This window comes from Bombina bombina, chromosome 1, assembly GCF_027579735.1.
Source record: "Bombina bombina isolate aBomBom1 chromosome 1, aBomBom1.pri, whole genome shotgun sequence".
Classification (NCBI taxonomy): Eukaryota; Metazoa; Chordata; class Amphibia; order Anura; family Bombinatoridae; genus Bombina; species Bombina bombina.
This window is the reverse complement of record NC_069499.1, coordinates 1,021,863,240-1,021,889,887: the sequence shown is the minus strand read 5'-3', so window position 1 is coordinate 1,021,889,887 and position 26,648 is coordinate 1,021,863,240. Positions and strand designations below refer to the sequence as shown.

Below are 26,648 nucleotides of genomic sequence, written 5' to 3'. Positions count from 1 at the left end.
CCACTGAACTGCTGGACCAATATCTTGAGGGTAAGCTGGCAGAGGCCGGGCCCAGCTGCTGGATGGGCTTGAAGCAAGGTTGCAGAATATTCAAGGAAATTGTGACACTAAAGTTCGGGCTGTTCAGAAGGAATGTCAGGATGGAGAAAATGCAGCAAGGCATAGGCTGTTACAGGAAATGGATGGAAGAGAGCTAGAAATGCGAAAGGAAATGTCTCAAATAGGTGCTACAGTGCAGGGGCTTAATGCACCTGAGGGCTGCTGTGGACGTCTGGAGGAACTGACTAGGAGAGTAGAGGAACTTGAGCGTGGAATGCGTCAGCTAAGTGAGGAAACACCGCAGCTTGAGTCAGAGACTGGATGTGGAAGTCATGCACCTTACTCAGGAGCCACAAGTCTCAGCAAGGCTAGATGAGGTGGAGGGTCGTTTTGAATCTCACTGAGGAGGGAACTAGGAGGTGCTGCCAAGAAGGAATGGAAAGGGGACAGCTGATGGCCGAGCTAGATGGCGTTAGAGCATCTATAGATGACAAGGTCCGAGTCCTGGAGGAGAGGTTGTTAACTGCTGTAGGAGAGTTGAGCAATGCCACTGCAGCACTTTCTTTAGATGGGGCCACTATGCCATATTAGAAGAGCAGATGTCAACATTACAAAAAGAGGGCATAGAGGGTATGACAGATGTGCAGAGCCGACTTGCTGCTATAGAGGAGCTGTGTGCAGCTGGATGCTCAGTACCTGGAGATTCATTACTGGAAATCCACAATGAAGTGTCACAGTGCAAAGAGCAAAACCAAGATCTTCACCAGTCAACTGGGCCACCTCAACACACAGTATTGAACATTCAAAGGCAACTGGAGAGACAGAAAGAGGAGACCTTGCAAGGAGAAATCACTCTGTTGCAAGTCAACCTGCGGAGTGTGGGACGGTCTTTTGCATGGCCTGGAAGAGACAGTGACCAGGTATGCTGATGCTGTTACCCAGGTGAACTCTACAGTTGAGGAACGAGGGAGCCGACCCTGAATGAGGAACTGCACTCTGTCCAGGACAAGGTGGTTGGACACGGTTCCCAAATCCGCTCTAGTCGGACACAGTTACTTGGGTTACGTGGAGATATGGAGAGGATGAAAGCACGTTTGGCAGGACAATTAGGTAGCTGCCAGCAACTGTCTCGAGAATTACATGGGGAGGTGGCCTCAATTTGAGCGTAGGGTGTCGGAGGTGGAAAATGCATGTGGGAGTCCAGAGAAGGACATTTTGAGCTATCTTGACAATGTCAACAGCACATTAGCTTCTCATGAGCGTGGTCTGGCTGCCCTTAGGCTTGAACTAAGCAAAATCCAACCATCATGCACCAATTCTGCCACAACCACCCACAACCCAAGCCACTTATGGTGAGCAATAGCACAGGAGATCTATGAAATTAGGACTGTGGACTGACTTGTGGATATAAATTGCAAAGCATTGCACCTCTCAGAATTTACCCCAGGAGGGTTACTCACCTCATTAAAGTTTGTTACTTCATAAATTCTGGTACAGCTTTACCAGCCTAAAAAGCCACTATGAGTGAAGTCTAGAAAGTGGGGCTTTGTTTGGTGCCTAGGGCATTATTATTATTATAATTATGCAAAGGAAGTTCTACATGACTCCTTATATGTTATGTATTTGTGTCTTGTATAACCCCTGATTCACTGCAGGATTCTGGGTTTCATCAGTTCTGTTTTTGTTGATTTTTACCTTGACGTTACCTTTATATGGAAACCTCTCAACTCTGTTTAAGCCATCAGGCTTTGCACTGTCCAAAGGAACGTTTTTTATGATGGAGTCAGAAGTATTGCTGCTTCCATAAAGTCAAAACTAATCATGTTTGTTCAGATGTGAGCAAGTGGCACCAAAATCATCAATCCCAGGGAAACAATATAGGGCATCACTTTCTCCAGTGCTATCGCATTACCTTACATTGAAGTATTGATCACACCATACTCCTTTTCCACACAAAAGGACATTGTGCTGTCTGCCAACTGTTCCTTTTACTGAATGAATCACTGTTTTAAAGGCAAACACACAGTATTCTCCTGGCCTACAGCTTACTTCAAGCCATGATCACAAAACCATTGAATACCCACAAATATTTTTTTTTTTTCATAGTACTTGAGTACACGAGTTTATAGCTAACGTATTTTTAAATTTAACATAATCTAACTAAAATTTAGAATACTTGCTGAAGGGAGCTTAATTTTACAGTATTAGTACAGTCATCTCTGGGGCCCCCTGGGCGGGGGGGGGGACCTTGTTGTACTTGCCCCTAATATAGGGTTTTTGGAGATTCCAGTGTTAGAAACAGTGGCAAGTAACAAGTAAATGCCCTTCTTTTCAGCTTGAAACGTTTAAGAGGTATTCAATTGATGCATAACACAGTTTGCAGATACATATTGGAGTGCAGCCTGAACATGCCATCACTTCTATTGTCTGAATACAATGTGCGCTGCAAGTCCCCTTTACACTCTAATGCATGATGTTCTAATGTTATGAGTGGAGCTGGCGCCACCTTGTGGCAAAATAAAAACATTACTTGAAAATTCAGAAAATAGTATTTTACCAAATGTTATAAGCATTGATTAAGTTCACCAATTGTTGCTCTAAAATGTAACAATTTTAGGCCCTGTGACCCAGATCAAAGACCTGTTACATAATGAGTTTGCCCAATAACCTGATAAGAAGCATCACATTGACCCCTATTAATTGTTAATTTACTATAAACACCAATCATATTAATGGTGACGGTGTCTGTTGGTGCTCTATATATTTGAGAATATAATTTCTGGCCTATTCAGAGCTCCAGCAGTTACTTTGCTTCTCCTATTATATGCCTCTTAGCCCAAATATATTATTTTTTTTTTTTAAACTGGTCTATGTTGTTACTGTTTCTAAATCATCTCTAACTGTTGGTTTTTATTTACATTGGGGTTAGATTTGTCATTTCAATTTTTGTGAAATGATGGTTTATAGATTTACTAAGTGGTTCTCTCCAACTTCACTAGTTCATATGTTATTCTATGCAGCTGATTCACTAAGCTTACTAATCTCTCCATTCTCTAGCAAATTGGCTGCTTATATTAACATAGGAGCTGGTGACTTTGGAGACACCATGAACAAGGCCCCTTCATGTACCTCATTTTCTACAGAAAGATAAGGTTTTGCTGTGATTTTACATTACCCTCAAAATTACACAGCCACGGAATGTGTGGCTTTGTGGAACAAATGCTTTAAGGCATAAACTGCATGTTGTCAACTGACTAGTGAGCACCCTCATTTTCTTAAACTTAAACAATGACAATACGTTTGCAAGGCAGTCAAAAGTAAATAACAACACCTGTGTCCAGTATTAAACCAAACAGTCCAGTAAATTGTACATAAATACTGTACAATTAACTGATCTATAATATTTTCCTCATTTTTATGGATACTGAGTGTAGTGTTCTGCGGTGGTAGAATTCATTAAGGACATTTCTAATTAAAGTTCCTTTGCCACATGGTTTCCCTCTCAGTTCATTACTTTTCTGCACACACCTCATGGGTGGGATATTTATATTAGCAGCGTTGGGATCCTCCTATTCGTGGAGTTACCTTAGGGGTGGATATACAAGTTCCTCTATATTGGAGAGCAGTTAATAGAAAAAAACAACTGTAATTACCTAGATAAACATTTATGAATTTGTATAACGCTTAAGTCTACACATGCTTTGCACTACATCCACTAGGATTTAGAACTGGATAACACTGTTTCATCTCATTTGCATCTTTGAGCCTATAATGTGTTCTTCTTCCATGTAGTTTTACTTTATTAAAGGGGCATGATTTTGATACAGTGTACAATTTTTAACAACTTTCTTCGCTTCTATTATCTAATTTGCTTCATTCTCTTTGTATCCTTTATTGAAGGAACAGAAATGCAAATGGGTGAACCAATAATATGAGGCATAATTGTGCAGCCATCAATCAGCAGCTCATAAGCCTACCTAGGTGTTCTTTTTTAACAAAGGATACCAGGCAAAGGAAACCAATTAGATAATAGAAATAATATGGAAAGCATGTTCTTTCTGAATCATGAAAGAAAAAAATTGGGGTTCATGTCCCTTTAATCTATTTTTATAGTAGTTGCAGATTTTATATTTTTTTTATCTACTCTATAGGCGACACTGTGAAACAAAAATAACTGGATATCTGCATATTCCTGCCAGTGCATCCCCTTAACTTCCATTAGTTTTACCAAATATGCAGACCAGTGGCGTTTAGTGTCTCTTTAAGCAAATCCACCTTTACAATTGGATCCATTAATTAATGCAGCCACTTCTGGGGTGCTATTTATCCATCCAAAATATTTCTTTAAATCATATTTCAAATCGCTTTCTCTATAAAAAGTAGCATAAGCTCCTCTGGCAGGGGAAAGTCCATTAGAAAAACAGACTGCCGGGCCTTTTTTTATGCAGAGGATACATTTTAAACTGTAATAAATAAAAAGAAACCTCTACATTTATCAGATGTCTTATGAATATAATACTGCATGTGTCAGGGTTGTTGTTCTTTTTCATTTTTTATTATATTTTTTAAAGATGTTTAATATTATTTTGAAGCATAAAATTTAAAGAGAAGTAAAGTAAACCACAGATAAGATTTTTTTTTTCTATTTTGGTTGTTTAATTGTCATTGTCTAATATAAAAATTGTATTGTTGTTCTGTGGGCTCTGGAGGAAGAGAAATAAAATAAAAAAAAACCTTGTTCAACCAGTTTCTTACTTTATTACTACATAGGAGTACTAATAATGATGTATACCTTGGTGTTAGTAGGATATGAGAGATATATGCCCTGATACCTCCCAACATTTGTGGTATTAGGTACTCAGGAGGGGGGGGTCACCATTTTTGGGGCAAGACAGTGTCTGGTCTGTTGGTGTCTTGTTGGTCAGTGCTCTATGAGCAGAGCTAGGGGACATTCTGCAAATAGGGACATAAGGCTGCCTCAGAGGAACAGAGCTCATAATTAGGGACTGTTCCTCTTAAATAGGGACATTTGGGTTGTCTGCAGAAATTCTCCAAAAGGGACACAATCAGACTCAGGTTTTCCTCTATGTGAAAAATGACCACTGTTATAAAAGATTAAAAAAACACACATTTCAAAAGGAATATTATCTAACTCACATGTTCCTCTACATTTTCCTCATTCTTCATCTTTAGGCCAGGATCTTGAGACAAGTAGAAACACACATATAGTGCAGCATAAGCAATAAAACATCTACTCACTGGGATGTATTGATAAAAAATATCTTATTTTACTTTTGAAATGTTTCTCCTCACAGACATATTTTTGAGTTTTTTTTTCACATTTCCTTAAAGGGACATGAAACACAATTTTTTTTTCTTTCATGATTCAGATAGACTATGGAATTTTAAACAACTTTTCAATTATCTTCTATTATCTAAATTTGCTTCATTCCCTTGGTATCTTTTGTTAAAAAATATACCTAGGTAGGCTTAGGAGCAGCAATGCATTACTGGGAGCTAGCTGAACTCTCTTCTGGCGAACCAATGACAAGAGGCACATGTGTGCAGCTACCAATCAGCAGCTAGCTATCAGTACTGCATTGCTGCTCCTATGCCTACCCAGAGAAGCAAGTAAAGTAGATAATAGAAGTAAATTGGAAAGCTGTTTAAAATTCCATGCTCTATCTGATTCATGAAAAACGTGGGGTTTACCTTTAATAAAACCTTGTGTCCGGTTGCGCACCTTTTGAAAAATATTTGTAAACAGTGTGGAGAGACTGCAGTGACACAAGGGGAGTTCTATTACTTGCTCACTATTTTTTATGTTTTGTATTTTGTTTTTGACAAATATCTGTGTATTAGGAAGTGACAATTAAATAGACAAACATCCCTGTCCCAGCTTACTGTGGATTTTAAAGGGCATTATTTTCCCAAGCATTAAAAATATTTACCAACCTTCAAAACTCCGGTTTTGATTCTTTGAAGAGTAATGAAAACAAACAGACTTTTATGTCCCTATAAGTGTCCTGATTTCAGTGCATTAGGAGGTGAGATTTATATTCCAGAATAGACCGACTGCTACACCTGTATTAACTTTGTTTAATGGATTTAAAGATATTTTGGATTCTACTCCTGGATTGAGCCTTTTCTTTTTCAAAAATTATATTCCAGAATGCCTGTGTCGTTCAGCGGTCAATTTTCTAATATTCTAAAGAGGACTAAGGTGCATGACAAAGTTTTTTTTATTGCTATGATGAAAAACTAAACGTCCAGCAATCTCTCTATAAAGAGAAGTTAAGAGATGTGTGTCCTTAGCACCTCTTGTCAGGGGGTGGTTTCAAGTCTATTTCAAGAATAGTAGAGGTCCAGTTTCTAGAAGACCTCTGCCAAGATGTTCTTCGTTGATTTCAAGCACAGGTGTTCTCCAGAATGAAAAGCTGTTGAAATCTGAAGATAGCAGTGAGGTGACTGAATCAGTGGCCAAAGGAGGGAACATGACGTTCACTAATTCTTTGAGAGCAGAGTACCTGGAGATGAAAGTAAAAGGAAGATAGTGTGAGGTAGATATGTGTCATCAAGGCCCCACCATGTCAGGTCACACCTGCTATCAAATTTGCCTTTATACTCACGAGGATTTAAAGCTAGGATTTAGCTCTTGAGTCAGTACCCCTTGTGGGTTCACAGTGAAGATTCGAGATTCGGGCACCCCCCACTTGCTTGTAAGCCATAACATCCTGAAAGTAAAAGGGAAGAAAACAGGAAAAAATACCTTAGCTGTATATTAGTATATAAGTTATGCCCATCCATATTCTGTTGTGACTGTACCAATACAATCCTCACATTCCGTCTGTGCCCCAGCATCACTCAACCCTCCATGTGTCTGACCCACTTTATTGTTCTGTTCCCCCTGCAATCTTCCCATCTGCATTTAGACCCTTCACACTCATTGTATCTGTGTCCTCTTCAATCCTCACCTCAGCATGTGTCTGTGCCCCCCAGCAACACTCCCTCTCTCCTCTTGCAGCCTTCCCTTTACATTGTGTTGCACTGCCACTAATGCTCCCCTCTCCCCCTTGCAACCTTCCCCTCACATTGCATCTGTACCCCTAGCAACACTCTCCTCGCCCCCTGCAGCCTTCACCTCATATTGCGTCTATACCCTCAGCAATGCTTCCTCGTCCCCCTGCAGCCCTTCCCCTCACATTGTGTCTGTACCCCCCAGCAATGTTACCCTCTTCTCCCTGCAGCCTTCCACCCACATTGGCACCTATACCCCCAGCAACACTCCCCCTCTTGCCATGCAGCCTTCCTCTCACATTGCGTCTACACCCCCCAGCAACGCTCCCCCTCTCCCCCTTGCAGCCTTCCCCTCACATTGTGTCTGTACCCCCCCAACAAGCTCCACTCTTCCCCCTGCAGCCTTTCCCTCACATTGTGTCTGTACACCCAGCAACACTACCCTCATCCCCCTGCAACCTTCCCCTCACATTGTGTCTGTACCCCCAGCAAACACTCCCCTCTCCCCCTGCAGCCTTCCCTTCACATTGCGTCTATACCCCCAGAAACGCTCCCCTCATCCCCCTGCAGCCTTCCCCTCACATTGTGTCTGTACCCCCCAGCAACGCTCCCCCTCTTCCCTCCTGCAGCCTTCCACCCACATTGCATCTATACCTCCAGCAACACTCCACTTACATTGCGCCTGTACCCCCAGCAACACTCCACTCTCCCCCTGCAGGATTCCCTTCACATTGCATCTATACCCCCAGCAATGCTCCCCTCTCCCCCTGCATCCTTCCCCTCACATTGTGTCTGTACCCCCAGCAACACTCCCCTCTTCCCCCCTGCAGCCTTCCACCCACATTGCATCTATACCTCCAGCAACACTCCACTTACATTGCGTCTGTACCCCCAGCAACCACTCCACTCTCCACCTGCAGGATTCCCTTCACATTGCGTCTATACCCCCAGCAACGCTCCCCTCTCCCCCTGCAGCCTTCCCCCTCACATTGTGTCTGTACCCCAGCAACGCTCCCTCTCTCCCCCCCCCGGCAGCCTTCGCCTCACATTGTGTCTATACCCCCAGCAACACTCCTATTTAGCTTATTTTTTTGTTGAATTTTTCTCCATGTCGTCGAGTTTTTTATATTTGGGCTCTGTCTCTGTGTTGTTGTCTCTCTGTGCTTAGGATCCAACCTCGCTATGTTTTTTGCATAATGTTCAGTTTCTTAGATTATCATTAGAAAGGACATTAATTTGCAGCCATAATTAGCATTTTAATACTTAATTATTAGGCTTTGTGAATGTGTGTGTATATATATATATATATATATATATATATATACACTGCACAATAAACAGTGAACCTCAGGATTTCTTCAAAGAATAACAAATTTATTTAACGTTTCGGGGACATTCTTCCCCCTTCTTCAGAACACAAATATGATGCACAGCATCCAACTTAAATAAGACAAAAAAGCAATCAAACAATTACCTCCCCCTTGTGTAAAGCGCCCAAACAGTGTGTGAGAATCGCCAAACCGGAAGTGCCTCGACCTCACACTTCCGGTCCGGAGTAAAACAAATACAAAAAATATCAAGAAGATTTAAGCGAATGTTTATATATGTTTTTTGATAATTGTGATATTTTTTGTATTTGTTTTACGCCGGACCGGTGTGAGGTTGAGGCACTTCCGGTTTGGCGATTCTCACACACTCTTTGGTGCTTTACACAAGGGGGGAGGTAATTGTTTGATTGCTTTTTTAGTCTTATTTAAGTTGGATGCTGTGCATCATATTTTGTGTTCTGAAGAAGGGGAAGAATGTCCCCGAACGTTAAATAAATGTGTTATTCTTTTGAAGAAATCCTGTTCACTGATTATTGTGCAGTATCTATATTTGTAACAGTAACTCAGGTTGGTGTCCCTGGAGGGCGGATTCTCATATGGTGGATTATATATATATATATATATATATTATATATATATATATTTATATATATATAGTCCATTTAAATGAGCATGTCCTTCAGAACAATAGGTAATGGTTTTAATGAGAAAAAAAAACTGATATTTAACATAATAAACATTAAGGAACACATTTCCTTACATTTAATACTCAGTGGAAGTTATAACAAGTCATTTGGAACACATTGAAGAAACATAAAACCAAAACTCCTCAGGACCCTTAAAGGGACAGTCTACACCAGAATATTTATTGTTTTAAAAGATAGATAATCCCTTTATTATCCATTCCCTAGTTTTGCATAACCAACACGGTTATAGTAATAACAACTTTTTTACCTCTGTGATTATCTTGTATAATTAGAGGATTTGTGGCATTAAAGCCAAGTGCTGAATTAGACACTATAATATCTCAAATTAGTTAAATAGGAAGCTGACACTTTATTTAACATATATACAGACGAACAAGTTACCATAGATTGGATCAATAAGGAAATGGGTATATAACTTCCAGTCCTAATTAGTCATTATGTTTGAAGCCAACTAAAAATAAAAACAATAAGGCTAAAAACAGGGCTGTGTGCCCTGGATAGAGTCCTGCAAGGATAGGGAAGAAATATCAGGAGTAATGGGGGGGGGGGGGAGATAAGGTGTAAGCAGTAATGCAGTATACACAGACTATGCGCTCAAAGGCGTCCTCTGCCTGCGTACTGCTGGAATTTAACCCAGTCAGCCGATTTTCTAACTGCTTCCCTGTTGCTTTTACACACATACAAGCATACACAGTATCAAATCTCCTCTTGATCTTTAATCATATAACAAAGAGCGTGACTCTGTAGCAATAAATCCCTATTCCTCAATCAAATGATGATTGGCTAGTTAATATGTGGTACAATATATCACAATGTATCACACCGTGAGTGGCTGTCTATGTGATAGTCCTCATATATCCATGCAGATAGAACGTAAGGGCTATAACTCGGAACCCTCCTTATCTATATTTATGGCTAATGTATCTGGACATACAGGCTATACCATTTGTACACACACAAAATAATATGTAAAATGTAAAGTTCAATAAGAAAACAAGCCGTTCATAGCTCCCCACAATGTAGGACCCTTTTCTCAGGCCACGCCCACCGCCGCGTTTCGTCACTCGTACGTGACTTCGTCAGGGCATAGGGCCGACCCAGCCATTCAGTCCACTTGATATATTCTTCGGTTACCATGGTTATAACCTAATATACTGAAGTGCTAACTGTGTACTCTTTGTGGCGATCATATTTGTAGGAACTTGTTCCAAACTATTATGAGGCATTATCACATGTTTATTTTCACAGGTTTACAGTAAACATGTCGCATTCTCAGAACGACTATGTCAAGATATCTTAGTTATTTTTCAAAAGCACTGCATAGAAAACCCTTGAGCCCAGAACTCAACACGGACACACATGAAAAATCCATTTCGATTGTACAGGGTCCCAAAATCCATTTATATTTAAACTAATGCTTATACAAAGATATGCTATAAAATGCCCCATAAGAAAATTTGAAAAAGGTCAGATATACAATATTTCAAATTCATTACCCTAAAACACCTGCCTTAGGGCAATGCTCTTTTAACATTACTAAATGGACGTATTCAGGATATACAAAAAAAGTCCATTTGGGTACTAGCGTATATAACTCACTTGACTAATATCAAAGTATATTAGTGTATATTTTGACCAGTAGCGGTATACATATTCCCCTATCTTCCCCAATATATGTATTGGCTTCAATGTAGCCTTTGTCTGATCCGATGTCTAAGGTGCATATTTGAATATTTCCTATATGTATATTTCATGTATAAATGTTATTTATTTTGTATTCCTAAGTATTATCTATATTATCGCTACCTCTATTTCATTATACTTATATATCAATATTGTAATATATGTTTAGGGTATTAGATATATATAATCTCTTATTACAAATATATTAAGAATTATAAGTTGGAATCATCCTTATATTAAGTGGTGTTATGTCACCTAGACATTCCAAATTAAATTAGATACTGCGGGGATTGTATGCCCCATCGTAAATGGTAAGGGGGTACCGTATTTATTAGTATAAAATATATATATATATATATAGATTATTAGGCAATAAAAATTACGTCAAAACACACCCTCCACGGATAGTATATAGTGGTTGTAATGCTTAAGTGTTTAGAGAAAGCTCTTATAGGAAATTGCTTCATTTAAAGCTTTTGGGGATGCAGACTGTAGTTCCATGTATCCATCTGCATTCTTTTTGCAAAGCATTTTGTTTATGTCCCCCCCTTCTACCTTTCAATTTCAGTTGTTCAATTGCAAAAAATACACTTTATATTTGTTATCTCTATGTACTGTATTTATATGTTTTGCCATATGTTAAGGATATTAAAGGTAAAGAGAGTAGGTGGCAATGGTGGGCTACCTATCCTTGATTTTGATAAATGGAAGCAGGAGGGCGAAAGGCTTTTTCACTTCAATGTAGGCAAACATATGTCCACAGGCCACTAACATTGAAGAAGCTTTCAAAAGCATAGCAAAAATTATGAAAAAACAAGTAAAATCGTTTTTGGGAGATTTTCAGTCTAGAAATTTATGTTAAAAACAAACTTATTCCAAGAGGTTTACGTATCCAATTGGCACCCTCTTTTCACATTCCTGATGAAAATCTCATCTTACGGGTGGCAAGAAATTCTGACCCAATGTTCCCTTGATCTCATGAAACTCACATTAGAATATGAAAGAAACCATTATGAACAATTAATGAAGTTATTAGAGGAAGCCAAAGTACAAACAAACAAATTTACATCACATAAAGATTTTGAGTCTTTGGACCAAAAACTAAAATTTCATATAGATAAACTAAAAGAAGAACTGAGTGAGACAAAAAAATAGGAAACTACAGAGAGAGTGGTCAAACCATCAGAAGGGAAACATATATAAAGCTAATTACAAACGTAGAAAACACTAGATATACACAAGAACCGAAATACAAAGCGCATACATTAGATAATTCCTCCACAGATTCAGAACCCTCAGATGAGGAAGAAACACAAACAGTTGCAGCGAATGTAATAATACCAACAACTGAACCCTCAATCACGGGGATTTTTTTAGAGAGAGACCTCTTTCCACCAAAAAGAACTATAAGAATGAGACAACAAAGCGGAACAAAACCACCAAACAAACAAAAATGAAAGAGGCAGGACTACAAATCATTAATTTAGCAGGTATAGATCTAAGACAAGAACACTATACCCCTGTTATCAAAGAGCCTTTCCTTTATTCCACTCCAAAATATGATAGTTTATCTGGGTGAAGGACACACATGTATTTGCAAGAAAGCTGGCATTACACAAATTTTATAAATATGCTAATAAAAACCTGTCTTACTGATATGGGGGTAGAAGAAGATGACCAAGAAATAGTGAATTTAATGCTAACACTATTAGATGAGAATGATGATCTTGATAATGCTCCCACTAGCAGCATTGTAAAACCTAAGAGAACCTTCAGCCCACAATCTCTAAATACCCTACCATTGATAAGTTTGTTTCTCTGGTAACCACCGAACTCAAAGCACTAAACTGTAAAGTAAAACTAGGAAAAAAGAAAGAAAGGCTATGTCTGAGTTGAAAAACAATTCTGATATAACCAATAAAAAGTGCAGATAAGGGTAGATAACATGGTAATTATGAATAACACACAGTATAAAAAGATGTGTCTTGATATTCTAACTATCAAATACTCACCACATGATCCTACTCAAATATTCACCAAAGAATTAAAAATCAATGTTGGATAGAGGTTATGGTGAAAGAATAATTTCCAAAGCTGAATACAAATTTATGTGTAACATGACACCCAGGATAGCAACATTTCTACAGCTTACCTAAGATCCACAAAAATACCAATGAACCACCAGGTAGGCCGATTGTGTCGGGCAATGGTTGCTTGACAGAAAACATCAGTATTTACATTGAAAAGAAACTTAGAGAATTTGTGTATACATTGACATCTTATGTCCAAGACACTAAAGATGTTCTCAAGTGTTTAGAAAACATCAATGTACATGATAACACTCTTTTGGCAAGCATTGATGTTGAAAGCCTATGCTCCTAATAGCTCCTCACACATTGGCGAGACAGGCTGTACAATTTTTTCAAAAAACTGTAAATCCAATAGGGAGTGAACGAGGATGACTTTATCATAGACCTACTTGATTTTGTGCTAAGGCACAATTATTTTTGGTTTGATAATAAAGTATATCTGCAAAAGAAGGGCACAGCAATGGGTACATGTTGTGCCCCTACATATGCAAATTTGTTCTTGGGGTGGATCGAACATACTTTTATCCTTAATCAAGATATAAATCCATTTATGAGATTCATGGAATTTATACATTTGCTACATCGATGATGTGCTAATCCTTTGGACAGGCACAAAAGAGGATTTCACAAACTTTGTGTGTTGGCTTAATGATAACGCCCATGGAATGCACTATACTTCTACGATTGAAGAGATTAGTATCTCATTTCTAGATCTTGAAATCAGAAAGGAGGTAGATGGGTCCCCTAAACACGAAGTTGTTCAGAAAAGAGACATCAACAAATAGTCTCCTTAATTGTGACAGCTACCAACCAAAAATGCCAAAGGATGGGTATACCTTTTGGACAGTACCTGAGAGCAAGACGAAACTGTAGTACTGAGGAAGATTTTGAGTCTGAAGCAAAAGAACTATGGAAGAGATTTAAAGAAAGAGGTTACCCGAATAGGCTGTCTCAAAAAGGCTTATCAACGAGCCAAAGCATTAGAGAGACCAGTTTTATTACAAGAAAGAAAAGATGATGATAGACCAACTACCCCGAATAAAATCAGAATCATATGTACTTTTGACAAGAAAAATAGTGTAATTCGTAACATCTTCCAAAAACATTGGCACGTATTACAAGAGGACTCTGATCTTACAGAAGTAATTACAGACAAACCCACGATAACAGGAGATCCCAGAATCTAAAAGATATCCTGACGAAAAGTCATTTTTCCCAAATAAAGCCAAGGACATGGCTGCAGGAAACAAAAGGTTTCCACAAATGTGGACGTTGTCAGGCATGTAAGAATATGTCCCCTCAAAAATACTGTGAACATCCAAAAACAAGTAAACGATACCCAATAAACTGACCTTTATGAACTGTAGAACTAAGAGAGTTATATATGTTGCCATGTGTAAACGTCCCCTGATCTATGTGGGCGAAATGTCTAGAGAACTTCGTACAAGAGTACTTGAACACATGGGGGACATTAAAGGGAACCGAAATGTACCAGTGGCAAAACATATAAATACAGTACATAAGATAACAAATATCAAGTGTATTTTTTTGCAATTGAACAACTGAAATTGAAAGGTAGAAGGGGGGACATAAACAAAATGCTTTTGCAAAAAGAATGCAGATGGATACATGAAACTACAGTCTGCATCCCCCAAAAGCTTTACATGAAGCAATTTCCTATAAGAGCTTTCTCTAAACACTTAAAGGGGCCACTGTAAGTAAATATTTTCTATGCCTGTTACTAACTAACTACCCCAAATACGCTTTTTATCAATAGCATTTCATTAACATATCTCTACCGTATATCAGAAATCGTGTCTGCAAAATTTAATTGTTTTCCAAACCCACTCCGTGGGTATCCTTTGCTCTGTACCAATCCGTTTACAATACCTAGGTTTCAAAATGGCGCTTTTAAACAAAGTTATTGGTTTAAGTATTTTGAACCACTCAGTGCTGAAAATAGAGGGCAGGATAACGTGACATCATCGGCGAATAAAAGATATAACTTTTAGAACGTTATGAAACTTCGTTTTGGAGAAAATATAGGTGAGTAGGTATTAATTAATGTTTATTAACTTTAATATGTTAGTTGTTTAGCTTAAAAATTATAACAGAAAGTAATCCTTTAAGCATTACAACCACTATATACTCACTATAAACTCAGTGGGAGGGTGTGTTTTGACATAATTTGTATTGCCCTAATAATCTATCTTTTTTTTTTATACTAATAAATACGGTATCCCCTTACCATTTACGATGGGGCATACAATCCCTGCAGTATCTAATTTAAATTGAAATGTCTAGGTGAAATAACACCACTTAATATAAGGATGATTACAACCTGTAATTCTTAATATATAGTGATAAGAGATTATATATATATATCTAATACCCTAAACATATATTACGATATTGATATATAAGTATAATGAAATAGAGGGTAGCGATAATATAGATAATACTTTGGAATACAAAATAAATAACATTTATACATGAAATATACATATAGAAATACTCAAATATGCACCTTAGACATCGGATCAGACAAAGGCTACATTGAAGCCAATACATATATTGGGGAAGATAGGGGAATATGTAATACCGCTACTGGTCAATATATACACTAATATACTTTGATATTAGTCAAGTGAGTTATATACGCTAGTACCCAAATGGACGTTTTATGTATATCTTAAATACATCCATTTAGTAATGTTTAAAGAGCATTGCCCTAAGGCAGTGTTTCAGGTAATGAATTTGAAATATTGTATATCTGACCTTTTTCAATTTTTCTTATGGGGCATTTTATAGCATATCTTTGTATAAGCATTAGTTTAAATATAAATGGATTTTGGGACCCTGTACAATCGAATGATTTTTCATGTGTGTCCGTGTTGAGTTCTGGGCTCCAAGGGTTTTCTACGCAGTGCTTTTGAAAAATAACTAAGATATCTTGACATAGTCGTTCTGAGAATGCGACATGTTTACTGTAAACCTGTGAAAATAAACATGTGATAATGCCTCATAATAGTTTGGAACAAGTTCCTACAAATAGGATCGCCACAAAGAGTACACGGTTAGCACTTCCGTTATACTAGGTTATAACCATGGTAACCGAAGAATATATCAAGTGGACTGAACGGCTGGGTCGGCCCTATGCCCTGACAAAGTCACGTACAAGTGACGAAACGCGGCGGTGGGCGTGGCCTGAGAGAAGGGTCCATACATTGTGGGAGCTATGAATGGCTTGTTTTCTAATGAACTTTACATTTTACATATTATTTTGTGTGTGTACAAATGTTATAGCCTGTATGTCCAGATACATTAGCCATAAATATAGATAAGGAGGGTTCTGAGTTATAGCCCTTACGTTCTATCTGCATGGATATATGAGGACTATCACATAGACAGCCACTCACGGTGTGATACATTGTGATATATTGTACCACATATTAACTAGCCAATCATCATTTGATTGAGGAATAGGGATTTATTGCTACAGAGTCACGCTCTTTGTTATATGATTAAAGATAAAGAGGAGATTTGATACTGTGTATGCTTGTATGTGTGTAAAGCAACAGGGAAGCAGTTAGAAATCGTCTGACTGGGTTAAATTCCAGCAGTACGCAGGCAGGAGGACGCCTTTGAGCGCATAGTCTGTGTATACTGCATGACTGCTTACACCTTATCCCCCCCCCTTTACTCCTGATATTTCTCCCTATCTTTGCAGGACTCTATCCAGGGCACACAGCCTGGTTTTTAGCCTTATTGTTTTTTATTTTTTGTTGGCTTCAAACATAATGACTAATTAGGACTGGAAGTTATATACCCCATTTCCTTATTGATCCAATCTATGGTAACTTGCTCGTCTGTATATATGTTAAATAAAGTGTCAGCTTCCTTTTTAACTAATTTGATTATGTTGTATCTAAGCCTCTGCAAACTGCCCCCTTATTTCAGTTCTTTTGACAGACTTGCATTTTAGCCAATCAGTGCGGGCTCCTAGTAACTCCACATGCGTGAGCACAGTGTTATCCTATATGAAACACATGAACTAACACCCTCTAGTGGTTAAAAAATCTGTCAAAATGCCCCTGAGCTAAGAGGCGGCCTTCAAGGGCTTAGAAATTAGCATATGAACCTCCTAGATTTAGCTTTCAACTAAGAATACCAAGAGAACAAAGCAAAATTGATGATAGAAGTACATTGGAAAATTGTTTTTAAAATTACATGCCCTATCTGAATAATGTAAGTTTGTTTTGGATTAGGACTGTCCCTTTAACAAGCCAGATATTTATTGTATCTTAATTAGAGCACAGGAGAAATAATCAGCTGATGGGTGAGTTGATTATTTCACCTGTGCTAGTTAAGATATAATGAATATCTGGCCTTTAATGGTCCTGAGGACTGGGTTTAGGAAACACTGAGCTAGAGCATGCAATTTTAAACAACTTTCCAATTTTAGTTATATTATCTGATTTTCTTTGTTGTCTTAGCATCCTTTGCTAAAAAAAGCATACCTAGGCAGGCTCAGGAGCAGCAATGTGCTACTGGGAGCTAGTTGGTTGTTGCTGGCTGCACTTATTTGCCTTTGTCATTTGCTCATCTGATGTGGTCAGCTAGCTCCCAGTAGTGCATTGCAGCTGCTTCAACAAGGGATACCTAGAGAATGAAGCAAATCTGATAATAGACGTTAAATTAAACATTTGTTTAACATTGAATGCTCCATCTGAATCATGAGATAAAGATTTGGGGGTTTAAGTCTCTTTAAAAGGAAACAATTGTTACTGTTCACAAGTTCACTGTCTGTATAACAAATTCTCCTACTTTAAATTAGGGTTTCCAAGCTCTTCTCAACTCTGCAAATGTCCCTCCAACCCCTCTGCCATAACATATTTTGTTGGTGTCTAAAGTTTAAGTTACGGGTGATGAACATTTCTAAATTGATCGCTTGCATCATTTTTAGGTTAGACCGTGATAATACAACCTTTTTATAGGGACATTGTACATTACATTTTTCTTTGCCATAGATGTTTTGTAGATGATCCACTTATATAGCCCACCTGGGAGTTTTTTTGTAACAATGTATTGTTTTGCTTGTATTTTAATAAATTATGCTGATTCTCAGACTCCTAACCCAAAACCCAAAGTATCAGATGTAGACCCAGGTCTACAGATTATTGCTGTTATTGTTTGTGTAATGTATTTTCATATGCAGGGGGAGGTGTCTGCTCTTTCTGCTTTCCCATCCCCTTTCACTGGGTGTCCCCGGCCTAACCTCATCAATAGTACTAAACTGGGAGCTACTAAGCAAGTTTTTAAAAGGTTTTATACTGGATTTTTAGATCAGTATCAGTGCATATTCTTCTTTATAGTAGTGTTTGTTACATGGAGTTAAATTGGTGTACACTGTCCCTTTAATGCTAATTCAAAAAAGGGGTCAACTCTTCAGTTACCCTTAATGTTATAATGTTGTTTCCTTCTTAGACAAGGAAACAGTAGAGCACCTGTGCAAAACTCTCTGCATGTCCCTATAACAATAACCCCCAGACTATCCATATCTCACCCTCCCTTCTCTAAGCATCCACTATTTTGTCTTCTCATGAACTACTCTGTCTCCTTAGAAACACTTTCCCATCTAATTCTCCTGTCTCTAATCACACCCGCTCCTACAAGTCTCACAGTCACCCTTCTGTCACTCACACTCCTACTACTGCTTGCTGCTGGTGACGTCTCTCCTAACCCTGGCCCTGCAGCAGTCACCACACTTCCACACTCTCGCTCAGTCTCCCACAGTAAAAACTCTAGGTCACTCATAGTAATCTCTTCTCCATTAACCCACAGCGCTTATCCCCTTTCTTTTCTTGTGCACTCTGGAATGCTCGCTCTGTCTGTAACAAACTTACAACTGTTCATGACCTGTTTGTTTCTAACACTTTCAATCTTTTAGCAATTACTGAAACCTGGCTATCTTCTTCTGACACTGCTTCTATTGCTGCTCTCACTCACGGAGGCCTCCATTTTTAGCCACACACCTAGGCCAGGTGAGGAACATGGTGGCGGTGTTGGGATCTTTCTCTCCCCCCCTCCTGCTTCTATCAGTACCTACCTCCGTTTCCATCTCTCTCCTTTCCCTCCTTTGAAATCTACTGCATTCGCCTGTTCTCCCCCTCTCTCTCTCTCTCTCTCTCTCTCAGAGTGGCCGTTATCTATCGCCCCCCCCTGGACCAACCTCCCAATTCCTTGGACAACTTTGCTGCCTGGCTTCCTCACTTTCTCTCTACAAATACACCTGCTCTAATTCTGGGGGACTTCAACATCCCCATTAATAACCATCTGCCCTGCTGTCTCTAAACTTCTTTCACTCACTAACTCCTTCTGCCTCTCACAATCCACCCTATTTCCTACTCACCGAGATGGACACTCTATGGATCTGGTATTCTCCTATCTCTGCTCTCCCTCTGATGTTGCATGTCGCCCATTTCCCATCTCAGACCACCATCTGATCACCTATAATCTTAATATACAGGCTAAACCTACTTCTCCCTCTGGCCCCCGCACCTGTAGAAATCTGCACACTGTGGATCCTCTCCAACCCTTATTCAAAAACTCCTCCCCCAAACTTCCAAGATATCCTGTCCTGACCTTGCTACAACCCCATTATAACAATACTCTCTCCTCTGCACTTGACATTCTTGCTCCTCCCTAATTACACAAAAACCAACCTTGTCAGCTCCAGCCCTGGCACTCTCAGCAAAAACAGAATTTATGCTTACCTGATAAATTACTTTCTCCAACGGTGTGTCCGGTCCACGGCGTCATCCTTACTTGTGGGATATTCTCCTCCCCCAACAGGAAATGGCAAAGAGCCCAGCAAAGCTGGCCATATAGTCCCTCCCAGGCTCCGCCTACCCCAGTCATTCGACCGACGGACAGGAGGAAATATATATAGGAGAAACCATATGGTAACGTGGTGACTGTAGTTAGAGAAAATAATTCATCAGACCTGATTAAAAAACCAGGGCGGGCCGTGGACCGGACACACCGTTGGAGAAAGTAATTTATCAGGTAAGCATAAATTCTGTTTTCTCCAACATAGGTGTGTCCGGTCCACGGCGTCATCCTTACTTGTGGGAACCAATACCAAAGCTTTAGGACACGGATGAAGGGAGGGAGCAAATCAGGTCACCTAAATGGAAGGCACCACGGCTTGCAAAACCTTTCTCCCAAAAATAGCCTCGAAGAAGCAAAAGTATAAAATTTGTAAAATTTGGCAAAAGAGTGCAGTGAAGACCAAGTCGCTGCCTTACATATCTGGTCAACAGGAGCTTCGTTCTTGAAGGCCCATGTGGAAGCCACAGCCCCAGTGGACGTGAGCTGTGATACTTTCAGGAGGCTGCCGTCCGGCAGTCTCAAAAGCCAATCTGATAATGCTTTTAAGCCAAAAGGAAAGAGAGGTAGAAGTTGCTTTTTTTACCTCTCCTTTTACCAGAATAAACAACAAACGAAGAAGATGTTTGTCTGAAACCTTCAGTAACCTCTAAATAGAATTTTAGAGCACGGACTACGTCCAAATTGTGTAACAAACGTTCCTTCTCTGAAACTGGATTCGGACACAAAGAAGGTACAACTATCTCCTGGTTAATATTTTTGTTGGAAACAACCTTCGGAAGAAAACCAGGCTCAGTACGCAAAACCGAAAATTTGTATTTTGAAAATCGTGTCCCCAGATGGAACCAGATATTTCAAAAGACCTTGGCGCTGCAAAAAATTGCAGCTGAAACTAGTGATTGGATAAACCGTGACAATAGTCAAAATGTTTAAAATATGAAACCTTTGGCCTTAGTAATGAGATAACGTGGTTTAAAAGAAACAATGTAAATTTATTTATACAATATTAAACATAAACTAAAACTAAAAAAGCTGATCAGCAAAAGAGCAATAAAATAATTGTAGCAATAGATAGTAAAAATGTAACAATCAAACTAACTTGACACAATATAGCAACACACAATATGGCACTATAGCAGATGTCAGTGTAGCATCAAAAAATAACAAAACAACCCTGGAGCTGATATGCGAAACAAATGTTGAAAGTCCAGAATTAAAGTGAGCGGTCGAGATCCACAGCTGATTCCTTGAGAAGCAGAGTGAGGCTGGAACGACAAACGGATCCAAATCATACACAAGCAGAAAACCAAACAAAAGGTGTTCACTTTTACTTACACCGTGTCTTGGTTACTGCTGCGGCGATGGGTCCCTTTTAGCAAGCTGTAGCAGAGCCGGATAAGCCTTTGGAACAATACCGGATTTTTCAAAGATACTCCGCTGAAAGTTGCAGTTAACACAGAAGCCGGTCTGTGTAGGTAATGTTACGTCAGGTGGCGTGGAGTGGGAGGAGCAACGCGTTTCAGCCGGTCAGGGCCTTTGTCAAGCTCCAGAAAGGTGTAATACAGGGCTTTTTAAACCTGTATTAGCTGTGCTCATTGGTTGGATATCGCAAATGGGAGTGCCTTATGCATAAGAGACATAATGGTAACAGTTGCGCCATATACAGATTAATAATTAATCACTGTGCAATATTGATGCAATATATAATATGATGATACAAAGAATAAAAATATAGACATCTTAAACTTTATGCCATACGATAGTTAACATTTGGTTATATTAAAATTATTCTCTCTGTTACTGAGACCAAGTGACCATAAAGTGAAAAAAATATAGAATAAGTTTAGAATAAATTTTTCTTTCTTCGTGCAGGATGGTGACATACAGCACTGAACATCCAATCTGTTAGATTGATAGTTAATAGAAAAAATAATAGTAGCAATATATTAGTGTCATCAAAGAAAATATATATTTTTTGGGGAATGGTGACATAAAAAAAATCCCTAAAAAAGTTTTTTTAAAAAATTCCATAAAAAATAGAAAATAATAAATAATAATTTTTTTCATAAAAAGTGATTTCATGAGGAATAAAAAAGGTTATAAGAACAGAAAATCTTAATCCCTAAGATAACACCCCTATATCTGATTTTCTGATCTTAGGGTGTTATCTTAGGGATTAAGATTTTCTGTTCTTATAACCTTTTTTATTCCTCATGAAATCACTTTTTATGAAAAAAATTATTATTTATTATTTTCTATTTTTTATGGAATTTTTAAAAAAAACTTTTTTAGGGATTTTTTTTATGTCACCATTCCCCAAAAAATATATATTTTCTTTGATGACACTAATATATTGCTACTATTATTTTTTCTATTAACTATCAATCTAACAGATTGGATGTTCAGTGCTGTATGTCACCATCCTGCACGAAGAAAGAAAATTTATTCTAAACTTATTCTATATTTTTTTCACTTTATGGGTCACTTGGTCTCAGTAACAGAGAGAATAATTTTAATATAACCAAATGTTAACTATCGTATGGCATAAAGTTTAAGATGTCTATATTTTTATTCTTTGTATCATCATATTATATATTGCATCAATATTGCACAGTGATTAATTATTAATCTGTATATGGCGCAACTGTTACCATTATGTCTCTTATGCATAAGGCACTCCCATTTGCGATATCCAACCAATGAGCACAGCTAATACAGGTTTAAAAAAGCCCTGTATTACACCTTTCTGGAGCTTGACAAAGGCCCTGACCGGGCTGAAACGCGTTGCTCCTCCCACTCCACGCCACCTGACGTAACATTACCTACACAGACCGGCTTCTGTGTTAACTGCAACTTTCAGCGGAGTATCTTTGAAAAATCCGGTATTGTTCCAAAGGCTTATCCGGCTCTGCTACAGCTTGCTAAAAGGGACCCATCGCCGCAGCAGTAACCAAGACACGGTGTAAGTAAAAGTGAACACCTTTTGTTTGGTTTTCTGCTTGTGTATGATTTGGATCCGTTTGTCGTTCAGCCTCACTCTGCTTCTCAAGGAATCAGCTGTGGATCTCGACCGCTCACTTTTATTCTGGACTTTCAACATTTGTTTCGCATATCAGCTCCAGGGTTGTTTTTGTTATTTTTTGATGCTACACTGACATCTGCTATAGTGCCATATTGTGTGTTGCTATATTGTGTCAAGTTAGTTTGATTGTTACATTTTTACTATCTATTGCTACAATTATTTTATTGCTCTTTTGCTGATCAGCTTTTTTAGTTTTAGTTTATGTTTAATATTGTATAAATAAATTTACATTGTTTCTTTTAAACCACGTTATCTCATTACTGAGGCCAAAGGTTTCATATTTTAAACATTTTGACTATTGTCACGGTTTATCCAATCACTAGTTTCAGCTGCAATTTTTTGCAGCGCCAAGGTCTTTTGAAATATCTGGTTCCATCTGGGACACGATTTTCAAAATACAAATTTTCTGTTTCTTGTTGTGGAGATAGGGGTCTCCATTTTTTCCCTTGGTTTATTGGTGCCTTTTCCTTAGCGCAGGGCAACATTTTTCTTTGTTTTTTTCAGTACGCAAAACCACCTTATCTGCATGGACCAGATAGGGCGGAGAACACTGCAGAGCAGATAACTCAGAAACTCTTCTAGCAGAAGAAATTGCAACCAAAAAACAAAACTTTCCACGATAATAACTTAATATCTACGGAATGTAAGGGTTCAAACGGAACCCCTTGAAGAACTGAAAGAACTAGATTAAGACTCCAGGGAGGAGTCAAAGGTCTGTAAACAGGCTTGATTCTAACCAGAGCCTGAACAAACGCTTAAACGTCTGGCACAGCTGCCAGCCTTTTGTGAAGTAAAACAGATAAAGCAGAGATCTGTCCCTTCAGAGAACTTGCAGATAATCCTTTCTCCAAACCTTCTTGTAGAAAGGAAAGAATCTTAGGAATTTTTATCTTGTTCCATGGGAATCCTTTAGATTCACACCAACAGATATATTTTTTCCATATTTTATGGTAAATTTTTCTAGCTACAGGCTTTCTAGCCTGAATAAGAGTATCTATTACAGAATCTGAAAACCCACGCTTTGATAGAATCAAGCGTTCAATCTCCAAGCAGTCAGTTGGAGGGAAACCAGATTCGGATGTTCGAATGGACCCTGAACACGAAGGTCCTGTCCCAAAGGTAGCTTCCATGGTGGAGCCGATGACATATTCACCAGGTCTGCATACCAAGTCCTGCGTGGCCACGCAGGAACTATCAAGATCACCGAAGCCCTCTCCTGATTGATCCTGGCTACCAGCCTGGGAATGAGAGGAAACGGTGGGAAAACATAAGCTAGGTTGAAGGTCCAAGGTGCTACTAGTGCATCTACTAGAGTCGCCTTGGGATCCCTGGATCTGGACCCGTAACAAGGAACCTTGAAGTTCTGACGAGACGCCATCAGATCCATGTCTGGAATGCCCCATAATTGAGTTATTTGGGCAAAGATTTCCGGATGGAGTTCCCACTCCCCCGGATGCTCCTCCATCACCAGGGAACTCCTTGTTCCCCCCTGATGGTTGATATATGCAAGTCGTCATGTTGTCTGATTGACACCTTATGAATTTGGCCTTTGCTAGTCGAGGCCAAGCCTTGAGAGCATTGAATATCGCTCTCAGTTCCAGAATATTTATCGGGAGAAGAGAGTCTTCCCGAGACCATAGACCCTGAGCTTTCAGGGGTTCCCAGACCGCGCCCCAGCCCACCAGACTGGCGTCGGTCGTGACAATGACCCACTCTGGTCTGCGGAAGCTCATTCCCTGTGACAGGTTGTCCAGGGTCAGCCACCAACGGAGTGAATCTCTGGTCCTTTGATCTACTTGGATCGTCGGAGACAAGTCTGTATAATCCCCATTCCACTGTCTGAGCATGCACAGTTGTAATGGTCTTAGATGAATTCGTGCAAAAGGAACTATGTCCATTGCCGCAACCATCAAACCTATTACTTCCATGCACTGCGCTATGGAAGGAAGAAGAACAGAATGAAGTACCTGACAAGAGCTTAGAAGTTTGATTTTCTGGCCTCTGTCAGAAAAATCTTCATTTCTAAGGAAACTATTATTGTTCCCAAGAAGGGAACTCTTGTTGACGGGGACAGAGAACTTTTTTCTATGTTCACTTTCCACCTGTGAGATCTGAGAAAGGCTAGGACAATGTCCGTATGAGCCCTTGCTTTTGACAGAGACGACACTTGAATCAGGATGTCGTCCAAGTAAGGTACTACTGCAATGCCCCCTGGTCTTAGCACCGCTAGAAGGGACCCTAGTACCTTTGTGAAAATCCTTGGAGCAGTGGCTAATCCGAATGGAAGTGCCACAAACTGGTAATGCTTGTCCAGAAAGGCGAACCTTAGGAACCGAAGATGTTCCTTGTGGATAGGAATATGTAGGTACGCATCCTTTAAATCCACCGTGGTCATGAATTGACCTTCCTGGATGGTAGGAAGGATCGTTCGAATGGTTTCCATTTTGAACGATGAAACCCTTAGAAACTTGTTTAAAATCTTGAGATCTAAAATTGGTCTGAATGTTCCCTCTTTTTTGGGAACTATGAACAGGTTGGAGTAAAACCCCATCCCTTGTTCTCCTAATGGAACAGGATGAATCACTCCCATTCTTGACAGGTCTTCTACACAATGTAAGAATGCCTGTCTTTTTATTTGGTTCGAAGATAATTGAGACCTGTGGAACCTTCCCCTTGGAGGTAGTTCCCTGAATTCCAGGAGATAACCTTGAGAAACTATTTCTAGCGCCCAAGGATCCTGAATATCTCTTGCCCAAGCCTGAGCAAAGAGAGAAAGTCTGCCCCCCCACCAGATCCGGTCCCGGATCGGGGGCCAACACTTCATGCTGTTTTGGTAGCAGTGGCAGGTTTCTTGGCCTGCTTACCCTTGTTCCAGCCTTGCATCGGTCTCCAGGCTGGCTTGGTTTGAGAAGTATTACCCCTCTTACTTAGAGGGTGTAGAATTTGAGGCTGGTCCGTTTCTGCGAAAGGGACGAAAATTTGGCTTATTTTTAGCCTTAAAAGACCTATCCTGAGGAAGGGCGTGGCCCTTTCCCCCAGTGATGTCTGAAATAATCTCTTTCAAGTCAGGGCCAAACAGTGTTTTACCCTTGAAAGGGATGTTAAGCAATTTGGTCTTGGAGGACACATCCGCTGACCAAGACTTTAGCCAAAGCGCTCTGCGCGCCACGATAGCAAACCCAGAATTATTCGCCGCTAATCTAGCTAATTGCAAAGCGGCATCTAAAATAAAAGAGTTAGCCAATTTAAGTGCTTGAACTCTGTCCATAACCTCCTCATACGAAGATTCTTTATTGAGCGACTTTTCTAGTTCTTCGAACCAGAAACACGCAGCTGTAGTGACAGGAACAATGCATGAAATTGGTTGTAGAAGGTAACCTTGCTGAACAAACATCTTTTTAAGCACACCCTCTAACTTTTTATCCATAGGATCTTGAAAGCACAACTATCTTCTATAGGAATAGTAGTGGTTTGTTTAGAGTAGAAACCGCCCCCTCGACCTTGGGGACTGTCTGCCATAAGTCCTTTCTGGGGTCGACTATAGGAAATAATTTCTTAAATATAGGGGGAGGAACAAAAGGTATGCCGGGCCTTTCCCACTCCTTATTTACTATGTCCGCCACCCGCATGGGTATAGGAAAAGCATCAGGGGACCCCGGAACCTCTAGGAACTTGTCCATCTTACATAATTTCTTTGGAATGACCAAATTGTCACAATCATCCAGAGTAGATAATACCTCCTTAAGTAGTGCGTGGAGATGTTCTAATTTAAATTTAAATGTTACAACATCAGGTTCAGCTTGTTGAGAAA

The 26,648-nt window shown here is 39.4% G+C and overlaps 1 protein-coding gene and 1 pseudogene across 1 annotated transcript in view; one reads left to right on the top strand and one right to left on the bottom strand.

Moving 5' to 3' along the window:
* The window catches only part of LOC128662564 (EMILIN-3-like), a 2,480-nt pseudogene extending 890 nt beyond the window's left edge, over positions 1–1,590 (top strand).
* A 4,673-nt stretch (positions 1,591–6,263) lies between these two features.
* LOC128662624 (phosphatidate phosphatase LPIN3-like) overlaps positions 6,264–26,648 on the bottom strand; it is an 86,002-nt gene continuing 65,617 nt past the window's right edge. The window contains 3 exon segments of the mRNA XM_053716518.1: positions 6,264–6,566; positions 6,669–6,748; positions 6,750–6,773. Of these exon segments, the coding sequence (XP_053572493.1) occupies positions 6,383–6,566; positions 6,669–6,748; positions 6,750–6,773 (288 nt within the window). The 3' untranslated portion in view covers positions 6,264–6,382.